This window comes from Lissotriton vulgaris, chromosome 1_1, assembly GCF_964263255.1.
Source record: "Lissotriton vulgaris chromosome 1_1, aLisVul1.2, whole genome shotgun sequence".
Classification (NCBI taxonomy): domain Eukaryota; kingdom Metazoa; phylum Chordata; class Amphibia; order Caudata; family Salamandridae; genus Lissotriton; species Lissotriton vulgaris.
Window position 1 is genome coordinate 1,753,585,546 of NC_141685.1, and position 12,953 is coordinate 1,753,598,498.

Here is a 12,953-nt window from a genome sequence, read left to right on the forward strand (position 1 = left end):
AATTTTGTGGAAACACTAACATTACCAGAATAATTGTTCAGACTACGTCAGCACCAAGATGTTTGTAAATGTATAAGGGAGATGAAAAAACCAGAATTACCGAGATGTGCCGTTTTGTTTTAAAGAACAGAAAAGGTGACACATTTTTAAACCTACAGTATTTTCCTTGTACTCCCTTGAAGCAGTAGCTTCAGATTTTGAGTGTTGAAACTTGGGCGGGAAGTTTCTGCTAGTCGTCATTGCCACAGGAAAACAAAGGACAGATTACTACTGTTTAAAAACTCTAAAGGTGATCTGTGCGGTAAAAGCCCTTCTAGGCTGAAGGTGTCAACTCCAGACCTGCGGGTTCGCAGTCAGTCATGGGGAGATAAAAGCGAACACAAGAAGTCCATTCTTTTAAATAATTCAAGGAGCCTTAACGGATGATGGGTTCGAATGCAGCCCTTACTGCTCCCTCCCCCACATCCGAGCTTCCTCCTTGTGCTCTCTGTGGCAATAACTTCATACACCACGGGCAGAGAACTATGTGGCCAGACCTGTTCGACAAAATGTATGGCCATGCCTCGACACCCGTACCCTCACCATTCGAACCTAATAGATAAATCGAGTACTGGCTGCCTGGATGGCATCGCCACAAACAGATGCAGCCTGGTAGTGAACACCAAGAGAAAGCATGAGTTTAAACCACTTGAAGATACAGGAGCCAGACTGCGGCCCTTTTGAGTTTGAAGTGGCATCCATTGGTATGTTAACACCATAACATAACAACATTAAGCTAAAACAAGCATGGGCATAGCCAATAGGTTTTGCTTTTGAGACCTTATAACTATTTAGCTATGCAGCACAATATCCTTGGTGCAACAACATCAACTGTTGCATGGCTAAACACTTATAAGGTCCCAAAGGTGAGACCTATTAGCTATGCCAATGCTTATTTTGCTTGCTAAGGGACTTATGCAGGAAAGCAGGATAATCAATAGAGGGCGTAACCCAAACAGTTTACCTTGGAATCCTGGAGCTGGCCATCTCAGTGGGATATCCCAACCCTGACGTGGGAGCAACCAGTGTGCAGAGGTGCAAGGGGGCCAGCATTTGTTAGCGTGGTAACTTGGAAGGAGGACTTGTACCACTTGAGGTGACTTACACAGGCCACTTTATTAAAAGGTTTACCTTTAGAAGTGCTAAAAAGGAGGAAAATAAAAACTGGGAACAAGTCAGCCCTGAACGAGCAGCCATGAACCTTAAAATCTTCACTTTAAGATAATGGCCAGTCTGTTGATGAGACACTGGCAGATAAAGATGGAAAGTTGGCTTCTGTACTGGAGAGGGAGCCATAGGGATAGGGCAAGTGAGTGTGGATCCTGTTCTTCACTTTTAGACGATAGGGATTTGTTCTGGTCACCGAGCTCCAAGGCAAGGTCTAGGGGTGGAAGGACACTTCAAAGGGCCTTGCAGCACTGGATCATGGTCTGATCCCCAAAGGAAGGTCCTCCTTCCCTTGGGCCTCACAGACATGGTTAATAACTGCAAGGTTATAGGGATGGTCACACACTGGCCTAGCAGTGCTGGACCCTGGGTGCGAGGCCCAGGGGAGGTACCTTCTCTCTTGGGCCTCGCAATTGTGATCGAGGCCTAGATAGGGGGATCCTATGTTTATCTTTGAAAACTTCTGCAATTCAAAGCAGAATTTCTTTTTAGTAACGTTTCTGTCTGCAAACAGTCATTGACATCCCCTGATCCTAGTCCACGATTTGTTGCTGAGCTGAGACTTTTCGAATTGAACAGTGATATCTGTTCAACAGCGATCTGCTTTGTTTGTGTCGAGGTAACAACTAATCATTTATGTTATGCCGAAAGACAATCCACATGCTATTACTAGAAAAGGATGATTGAAAGTGTACAATAAATACCTTATTACTGTGTTGAATCGATGGAGCATATTGAACTGTGAAATATCCAGTCTTCCAGTTTCCAAGTTTACTTATTTTATTATTATCCATAACTTTATTGCTATATAGATATCTGCACCAGGAAAGTTGTTTCCTGCACAAATGCTTCAATGATAGTGAATAGATGGCAGTTCCTATGATGCCACATTGTAAGCAAATTAGAGGAGCATCACACATTTCCCTCCTGCTCAGGGACCAAAAGCTCTAGAACCGACCCTGCTCATTCTTTTACAAACTAAGCACTGACAACAAGTAGGCATGTGGCCCCTTTACAGCAATATTAAAATGTGACCTTCAGTTGTAGAAGTTATCATCTGCTAATAAACAATATCCTCTTGCACCATATGCATTTCCTTTACATCCACAGAACCTATAAGGGTAAATGATAGGTTCTGTGGACCCTAATGCATACTGTAAAGCAAAGCAGTATCCTAACGGGGTACTGCTTTGGTTTACAGTATGCATTATCAAATGCAATATGTATACGTCATATTTGAGGTTTTCAGCATACACGGTTCATTGCTACACATGCAGAACACGTCAAGTGCACATTATGTGCTGGGTTACAGTTTGGAGCAGTTAGTTTGTACTCACCTTGTTGCGGCCTCGATAGACATTGGCTGTGGCTCCTTGCCCGAGAATATCAGACACCAGCCACAGGTAATTTGCTGTACTCTGCATTGCTGCGCGTGCCAGCGTCTGTTCATTCACACTATAAGAGAACGAAAGCACATGTAAACAAGGTGCACTGCTAATTTGTTTCCTCTTGGCAACACTAATCTCAACAGAATCCGCCTACGCATGTATTTCTCTCACCTTGTAACACACTTTCTTCCACTCTTCACTCAAATTATAAGCTAACTATGTGACTATTACCCTTGATAGAACCATTGCTCTTCTCCCGCGGAAAATGCAGATGACCAGCTGAATCTGACAAATGCCAGCCGGATGTGGTGTTCAGCTTCTCCCTGCTGATTTATGGCAGCTTCACTGCAGGTTTTCACATTCCTCCTTAGTAGCATCACTAAAGGTTACAAACATTGGTAAACCGAGCAGTTCTAGGGTTGATGTGCTCAAGCTTCATATCTCAATTTCCCCAGATTAATTAAGGAGGGTTGATAGGCAGCAAAGAAAGGATCCTGAACAATAACGGCCAAGCAAAAAATTGCAAATACCTGTACAACAAGCATTTGCAATGCAATAGGTCTCGCATTAGGAAAGTTTGAGCTATTGGTATTGTGAATGACAATTTTTTTATTTATGTGTTGGTTTTGAAAATAGCGAAATTAATAGCTTTGTCATTTACAATGGCAATAGTTTTAACTTTTGCAAATGTGACACCTATAGCATTTGTAATGCAATATGTGTTGTATTTACGTGACTTGGGTGTATTGATATTACAAATAACAATGGCTTTTATTTTTTTTATAATTAATACTTAAATAAAAGTTATTGTAATTTGTAATGGCAATAGCTTAAACTTTTGTAAACAACTTTTGTGATTATGTTCAGTGTATTTTATTGTGACGAAAATCCAAGAACAGAAGTGAAATATTAACATCTTTTTTGTGACATTTGTAATAAAGCTTGAACATTGAAGACCTTATTTGAACCATTTGATAGATAGAGTGAGGGCGATAGATAGATAGAGTGAGGGCGATAGATAGATAGATAGAGTGAGGGCGATAGATAGATAGATAGAGTGAGGGTGATAGATAGATAGAGTGAGGGCGATAGATAGAGTGAGGGCGATAGATAGATAGAGTGAGGGCGATAGATAGATAGAGTGAGGGCGATAGATAGATAGAGTGAGGGCGATAGACAGATAGAGTGAGGGCGATAGATAGATAGAGTGAGGGCGATACATAGATAGAGTGAGGGCGATACATAGATAGAGTGAGGGCGATACATAGATAGAGTGAGGGCTATAGATAGAGTGAGGGCTATAGATAGAGTGAGGGCTATAGATAGAGTGAGGGCGATAGATGGATAGGATGAGTAAATGGATGGATGGGATGATGGATAGATGGAGTGTCCAGAGAGCAGACAGAGTGGATGTATATTGCTTATTGGCTATGCGGATGGCTTTTGTAGTTTGAACAAAGGGTACCAGAAGTGGTGGCTTTGTTGGTGCCGCGTATTGACATCTAAATGGATACTGTCAAAAGAGCAGACAAACTGTCTGGAAGGATACTACATACTGGATGAACAGATAGATGGCTGGATGGATGGAAAGACGGACGGACGAATACATGGATGGATGAATGGATGGACGGATGGATGGACAGATGTACTGATGGCTGGATGGATGGATGGACGGACGGACGGATGTTTGATAGGGTAGATTGTCCATACTGCCTACAGAACACCACATTGGATCGATCCTACATATTGCACGCATGGTTGGATGGATGAACTGATGGCGTGAGGGATAGATATTGTTGATTGAAGAGCTGGTCAGGCAGAATGGGTAAAGCATGTTGAATGGATGATTGAATGATGGATTGATATAAATTGCAGAATGGCTGAGCAGACATACTAGACTACGGTTTGTTTGGCTGCATGGGTGGATATTGCAGACTGGGCGGAACAATGACAAACACTGGAATGAGACTGCATGCTGGATGAATGCATGAATACGAACACCAATACATCTATGACAGACGGTCAGAAACACTTGACAGATGAACATTTGTATGGATGTAGGTGTGAATGGATGGACAGAGGGGTAAATGGGCGGATGAATGGATTGAATGGATGGGTAGATAGATGGGCAGACAGATGGGGCACATGTCGCTTTGTCGCTGTAGTTTTCCCGCATAGGGCTGGTGTCCCCCACATACACTTGCTGTGATCTCACGTGCGGCACGGTTAGCGCCACGCACAGTCTGGAAACACGCAGGTGCCTTGATCTCATCCGACGCATCAAGGCGCCTCAGCTTTGAAGTGAGCACAGGGGCAAGCGTAGGGCTTGTGAGCAGGCCGACGCCCCTCCCTGCAGCAGTCTCGCAGACTTGAACTGCCTGCACCGCGTCTCCGCTCTGAGGTCAGGCGCTTCAAGGAGGCTCGACGGCTGCGGGTGCTTTAAGGTGACGAAACATTTTTATGTCAGTGATAAAGGGCCGGACCATGCCCAGCTAACGGGGCACGAGGAGCAGAGGGACTCGTCTCTGAACTCCCGCGCATGGCAGTCACTCCTTAGAACGCCAAGGGAGGTTACTTGTCGCCTGCACCCCTGAACCTGCGGCTTTATTTTCTTGTTCAGTTAAACCAGCCAGCGCCTGGAGGTAGTTCACTTTTCATATTTAGTGATACTTGCGCCTCTCGCTCCTCCGTTTAGTAACAACGTCCTCACTATCTTTGTCACTCACACACGGCGTTGGCTGTCTCACCATCCCGGTGTTTACTTCCACGGTCAGCGCATCCAAGTACTCAGTCCTTCAATTTGTTCCTTGTGCCCTCGCTCCAGCTATCCACTCACTTCCTCACTCAGCCCATGCTCACTCGCTCACTTGCTCACACGCTCGCTAACCTCATGTACTCAATCACTGATTCGCTCACTCACACCATACACTCACTCCTTCACTCGCTTACTCAGTCGCTTCCCTAGCCTACTCGCCATGCCCTGTCACTCTCAGTCGGTAGCTCAGTTAGTCAAACCACTCGCAGACCTGAAAACAATTATTGGATAATTTTACAGAGAGTGCCTCTGCAATTTGGGTCTGGTGTCTGACCGGACAAATGGCCCTCTTCTCCCAGAAGCTCCTAGTTCCAGTTTACTCTGTTTCTCACCGGATGACCTCCGACTCGCGGGCCCAGCTCGGTGCCAGCTCACAAGGGCCACAAGGCGCTGCCTCCTCGGCCAGCATCCGAAAGGCACCCCTTTAATCCTCTGGGCTGATCTGGGTCGGATCAGGCTACAGCGCAATCTGACCGTGCTAGCATGGTTAGTCCGGCAGGGCGACGTGCACGAAACCAAAACCTTCCATGGGGCGGGACTTTCGTCTTCGGAAGCCCGCGCACGCGCCCACGGAGAGAAGCAGTGCTGGTGACGCGGGCTCCCATGCCCGAGGGAGAGCCCCGCGGAGGATGCAGAAGTTTAGAATGGCGGTAAGTGGGGCTTTGGGGGGGGGGGGTTGCGCTTGTATGTATGCGGCGGCGGGGGGGGGGGGGGTTGGGGGCTGCGGCGGGTGTATGCGTGCGTGTCTGTGTGTGCGTGTCTATATGTGTGTGTGCAGGGGGGGCGGCAGCGTGTGTATGTGCGCACGCTCCTGTGTGTGTGCAGGGGGTGGGGGCTGGCTGTGTGTGTGTGCGCAGTGTTTGCATGCAAGCCAAGCGAAAGCAGGGGCTGTGTGTGAGTGTCTCCGCAAGCGCGTCTGAGAGGCGCGCTCCAGCGGTGAAAACTGGAAAGGAAAAGCACGTGGCACATTGCTGTCCACATTCCCAGATACGGGCAACAAAAGGTCTCGAGCAGACTACGCTGCTCGACCTAAAAAGGCTTTCCCAGGTCTCATTATTTGTAGATTTATTCTAATAATATTAAAAAATGCAAATGTCAATTAGTTAAGGGAATACATATAAAACCAAAATTATAATAGATTGAATAAATGCCTTGTGCATTTAAGAAATTAAACTAGCACAGGTAGTTGTGCAGTGACAATCAATCATATTAATAATAGAAAATAGGCCTAAATGCAGAAAGGACCACTAGCATCTAACCCTCTCTAAGCAATAAGCAGCAAGTAACAGATATCTGGCTCTCTAGTAGGAAGGTGAGAAATATTTAGCTGTTCTCCCAAAAGCATGTCTTTTTAGGTCTCGCCTGAGTCAGCGCATGCACTGCTCTGGCGAGACTTTTGGTAAGTGGGCTTCAAAAAGCCAACCACAGTTTTTTGTGTGGACTAGAGCGAGCGGTTACGCACACAGTTACGAGCACAGGCGCCATCATGGCTCATTAAGTGCATTGCTTGCGGGCACCCTTACAGCCTGCAATCGCGATCACTTTCACTTTCGTGGCCGCGTCACTTTCACGGCCGCGCGGCCAATGCTTGTTTTAGGACTTGTGCCCTGCCTTAGATCAACATCTCCGGTGCCTTTCTTTATGTGACAGATCCATTGCATTTGGCAGAACATTTCTGGGGCCGTACTGCATGAAATACACCAGGTGGCGCTAACGTGTTTTACAGATCACCATACAGCATTTTGTTCTGCGTTAAAAAAGACGCTTTAGGAGCAGCGACTAAGCAAGTGATGCACATAATATATATATTTTTGAAGGGACGTTTTGTTGCCATTGTATTTTCAATATAGTCTCGGAATCCTCTTTAATATAGTTTTTTTAATTGGAGAATGTATTAGCGAAAATCAAATTATACAGACATTAACAAATCAGTGGTCAAATAACCGCATTGTATTTGTTTCGAAATACGGCTGTTTATTATTAGTAATATTAAGAAAAATACTGTTTTTAGAAATGTTAAATGTACATAACGTGTCTGCGCTGCTTCACCCTAAACTCTGGACATTTTATAATGCAGTGAAAATTTAGAATGTTTCTTTCGAGAACACGCTAACATGATGTGCGATGTATGTATTCCCCGCTGCATGATTTGAAGCAAAGACAGAAAAAAACATCATTAACAAAGGTATAAGATGTTATGTCTGCATACATTTCATCACCAAAACATCTGTTTAAAGCAACAAGTTATGAGTTTGTGGTTACCACATCAACGCCTTTCTGTTCTGCTTTGAGGCGGGCTGAAACATAATTGAGTTCACACGGATCACTCATTGGTAATGCGGGACAGCTACCACATCAATTCTAGGATGGGTTTCAACGCTGTCAAAGCGCTCAGCCTAAACAAATGTAGGGCAGCCGGTATTACAGTGTTTTCGAACAGCTGTCAGCTATAAATTCAGCAAATACGATGTCGCAATCAAAATGCCAATGGTCACGTGTTTAATAGCAGACAAAACTGACCTTTTATTGATTGTGTAGTGCTGCTAAATGTGCGCTGGGACTGTGGCGCTACCAAGGGGACAGACGATTTGCTTGAAAGGCTGCCGAGACGGGGAGCCTGATTTGAGCTCTAACTTTATCCTCAGCAAGATAAACAAACATTGGCATAGCCAATAGGTCTCGTCTTTGGGACCTTATAAGTATTTAATTATGCAGCACAATATCCTTGGTGCAACATCAACTGTTGCATGGCTAAACACTTATAATATCCCAAAGGCGAGACTAATTGGCTATGCCAATGCTCGTTTATAATAGTCTGGATAATCGATAACTAGAGACGACATTTAAATGTTTCTTAATCATTAATATGGCTTATTTTTACTAGATGAACAGCTTTCGAGAGAAAACAAATGCAATTGTAGGTCATAACTGTCCATGAAAACAGAAATCAAGTGATGAGTCTATTGGCAGTGTAGTACTCACAATGCTACATAATTTAGTAAACTCATTGGTACATCCAATTGTTAGAAATGTCACTACAATTTCTATGGGCTGCACATTTCACAACTACTTTCTTTGGCAATTTCAAAGCATAGAGCAAATCTAGAATGTGTGGTCCATTTTGAATTGGTGTCCCAGCAGAAGTCTTAGTTTTGTGCTAATTCTTTCACATCAATATAATCCTGCTGACTTTCTTGTACATCCTCACGATTTTCATCTTTTTACAATGGTAAAAGAGTAGCTGGATTTAGTGGTTCACACCTCTTGATTGGCACACTTGGGGCTGCCAATATTAATAGCTTGTATTTAGTCAGTCTACTGTTCGTTAAATGCTTCTTAATCGTGGGGGTTAAAAGTGTCTCCTGTGAATGAGGCACCACCACATTTAACATGTGACCAATGGCAACTGCTTCACTTTTTCATAACCAGGAGCCGTACACAAAACTGTGCCTTCTCTCTAGAAAGGCAAGGGTGTGACCTGGGAAACATGGCCGCCAGGACATAGCTTCCTGAGCTCCTGTCCAGACTGGTACTAAGGCCCCATAATCAGAGGTTAATAGCTGCCTGTCGAGTCGTTTAGTGGATTGCCCCTGCTACAGTGATTGTGGAGGTGCTGTTTGTGGGCTGCAGACCCCATGCCTCCAGGAGTCAGCGGAGATAGGGCGGAGGCCTGGTGGTGTTCGGTGCCAGCTCTGCGGACTGGTAGGCCTCGGGTGAGTTGGGTGCCCCGAGGACCTGCAGAGGGCCAAATGACGAGGGACTGCTGACAAAAGCCTTGAGGGTACAACTAGATTCCTAGGCATTTGGCCCGTGGGGGGTGCAGAGGAGGTGTGCAGCACAGCTGGGAGCGGCCATACAGTATCCATATCGGGCAACATTACCAGCTCGTGCTGCAGGACTGTTGCTGGAGGGTGCGCTGAGGGCCCGAGGGTTTGCAGCGGGCCGAAGGGGGGGGGGGGGGGGGGTCATTTGGACCGTGGGGGGTGCAGAGGAGGTGTGCAGCACAGCTGGGAGCGGCGATACAGTATCCATATCGGGCGACATTACCAGCTCGTGCTGCAGGAGTGTTGCTGGAGGGTGCGCTGAGGGCCCCGAGGGTTTGCAGTGGGCCGAAGGGGGGGGGGGGGGGGGGGGGCTGAGAGGGTGAGTAGATCCCAGGCTCAGTTGGAGCAGCTGTGAAGTGTGGCGCAGTTGAGGAGAGCTGCAAAGGTATGAACAAGTGCTCTCCGTGGTAGTGTATCTTCAGTAATTTAACCATAATTCAAAGAGTAATTGCATGCAGCCCGGACCGTGGCCTGCCCTGAAGCCACGTGTTTAGTAACTAATAAAGAAAGTAAAGCGGTTGCGCACTCCAGCAACGGACGCACTATTGCAGACCAAAAATGTGTTACAAATACACCAAGTTGCTCGATTGTTTAATCCATTTATTCCAGGCAATCCAAATTGTTTGTCTAGGTTCATCAAGTTACGCGGTAAACAAATTGTAAAGTTAGCTTCTACAACGGCAGATGTGCTTCAAGCCTCTTTCTGTAGCATGCTTTATACAATGTTCATATCCTTAGTGATTATTCTCCAATGCATTTCGGACTTAATTTATAGCCCTTCTTCAGGGATTCACTAAAAAATGTAAAGAAAACACGGCCATTAAATTATGCGTCCCCACTACATTTCGTATTTCAACAAATAGTTTGATAACATAACCCGGATTTTTAATTTGATGTTTTCCCGCTATACGGTTTAACAAGATTAAATCACGCTCCCCTCTGAAAGTCCCAACCAGTATTAAACCACTTTATCATACAAACACGATATACCGCATTTAAATGCCCAGTTACCCGATTGTTCTCCCCTGTATTCCAAACTTTCAAATTTTAACCAACTACGAGCCTTCCTACCTTTAGATGTCAATCATTACGAACTGTCATTATCACAGTGCAGCGTTATGTTTAACTTCTAACATCCTCACATTTAAACTGATGTTCTACATACTCCTCCCCTTCAATTAACCAATGACATTGCTCAGCAGTTACACGTGATTACTCGCCTGAACTAAAACTCCCATTATGCACAAAATTCATCGATGATCATTTCCTGGGTAACCAATGTGCCAATCATTTCAAATATTTAAGCTTTAACACGTATACCCCGCCCTCCCTTAAGAATGTACAAAATACGTCAAACCGAGTATTACAAAAGAGCAACTCTAATGCACGCAAATAATAGGATGGTAATGAGACGTCTTTTGGCTGCGAATGATCAGCTTCTTGTCGTCATGCTCTTCAAACTGCCGTTAATGAAAGGATTGGCGATGGTTCCAAAGTCATATTGTGTAACGAAGTAAGTTTGTTTTTATAAGTAATCGTGGGTGCCACTTGTGTTAGGGCAGAGTCATTGTCATGCAGCAAAGGTATGAACAAGTGCACTCCGTGGTAGTGTATCTTCAGTAATTCAACCATAATTCCAAGAGTTATTGCGTGCAGCCCGGACCGTGGCCTGCCCTGAAGCCCCGGGTTTAGTAACTAATAAAGAAAATGAAGCGGTTGCGCACTCCAGCAACGGACACACTATTGCAGACCAACAATGTGTTACAAATACATCAAGTTGCTCGATTGTTTAATCCATTTATTCCAGGTAATCCAAATTATTAGTCTAGGTTCATCAAGTTACGAGGTAAACAAATTGTATAGTTAGCTTCTACAACGGCAGATGTACTTCAAGCCTCTTTCTGTCGCATGCTTTATACAATGTTCATATCCTTAGTGATTATTCTCCAATGCATTTCGGGCTTAATTTATAGCCCTTCTTCAGGGATTCACAAAAAAATTTAAAGAAAACAGGGCCATTAAATTATGCGTCCCCACTACATTTCGTATTTCAACAAATAGTTTGATAACATAACGAGGCTCTTTAATTTGACGTTTTCCCCTATACGGTTTAACAAGATTAAATCACGCTCCCCTCTGAAAGTCCCAACCAGTATTAAACCACTTTATCATACAAACACGATATCCCGCATTTAAATGCCCAGTTACCCAATTGTTCTCCCCTGTATTCCAAACTTTCAAATTTTACCCAACTACGAGCCTTCCTACCTTTAGATGTCAATCATTACGAACTGTCATTATCACAGAGCAGCGTTATGTTAAACTTCTAACATCCTCACATTTAAACTGATGTTCTACATACTGTTCCCCTTCTATTAACCAATGACATTGCTCAGCAGTTACACGTGATTACTCGCTTGAACTACAACTCCCATAATGCATGAAATTCATCGATGTTCATTTCCTGGGTAACCAATGTGCCAATCATTTCAAATATTTAAGCTTTAACACGTATACCCCGCCCTCCCTTAAGAATGTACAAAATTCGACAAACCGAGTATTACAAAAGAGCAACTCTAATACACGCAAATAATAGGATGGTTGAGGAGAGGCCACGCGATCTCCATATCAGGAGACATGGCTGACTCATGGAGCTGGAGTGTCCCCAGACAGGGGCGGCCTTAGGCATGTGCAAGCTGTGCACCTGCACAGGGCCACCAAACCCCAGGGGCCACCACGCCAATATATATCCTTAATATAATAATACTCTGAGGATGAATACATATTTGCGTGGCGGCCCCTGGCAGGGTTTTGGTGGCCTCCGGCTCTGTTCCACTTCCAAACACCCTGAACCTCTCATCTTCACTGGCCTCCACGCTCCGCCCCGCACGGACCCCCTCTTCCGGGGCCCCTACCTACGCTCCCTGCCCAGGGCCGCCTAGAGCCGCCCCTGCCCCAGAGCAAGAACAAATTGCTGAAACGGAGACCTGTGAGGATTACCAGCTTGGGCCCTAGGCTCGAGTCACTGATAGCGGATTGCACTGACAGCGTCTGACACCTGGGGTGCGGCAGTGTAGCACTGGTGACGTGGGGACCACTGTATTTGGACTTTGAAGTTTGCTCTGTGGCCCCCCCACAGGCTTGTTTTGTTCCCCTCCCGCGAGGACAGGCGTACCATTGAGTTATGGGTGGAGAAGTGTGGCTCAATGGTTAGAGCAGGCAGACCTCGATGCAGAGCTCTGGCCAGGGACCAGGGTTCGATTCCTGCCCCGGGGGGTCTCTGGCTCATTAATTCCCCTGACCGGATATTCTCGCCTCAGTGCCTATTCTGATCATGGGTCCCACGCTGCAATTCTGGGCAATAGCTTGCTTAGTCTCCACAACGGCCCCCACAACGCGAGGGATGCCTGGTCTGCACCATGGGGGTGCCCAGGAGTGGACACTTCACAGGGAAAGCCAGGAAGGGTTCCCTTGCGGTATTCGTACAAGCGCCGGGAAACCCACTGCGGGTAGCTGTGCGCTATACAAGTACAAAAACATTTACATTTACATTTAACATTTATGGGTGGAGTGCCTGGGGGCCCGGCCTTGATCCGGTGACGCAGTTGGCAGTTGATGTTCCAGACACAGATTGAGGAGCGCTGAGGGAAGCGGTGATTCCTGGGCAGGTGGCCCTGTGGGAAGAGGGACTGAAGCGCGGCACTGCTAGAGGAAGCAGCC

At 45.7% G+C, this 12,953-nt stretch overlaps 1 protein-coding gene across 3 annotated transcripts in view; it reads right to left on the minus strand.

Moving 5' to 3' along the window:
• TBK1 (TANK binding kinase 1) overlaps positions 1–12,953 on the minus strand; it is a 431,625-nt gene that overhangs the window by 380,560 nt on the left and 38,112 nt on the right. For 2 of the 3 annotated variants that reach the window (XM_086919050.1, XM_086919051.1), the window contains exon 2: positions 2,544–2,661. In XM_086919050.1, coding sequence (XP_086775176.1) covers positions 2,544–2,630 — 87 coding nt within the window. In that variant the 5' untranslated portion in view covers positions 2,631–2,661. Of the gene's footprint in view, positions 1–2,543; positions 2,761–12,953 lie in introns of all 3 variants that reach the window. The other variant, XM_086919052.1, reaches the window with a different exon arrangement.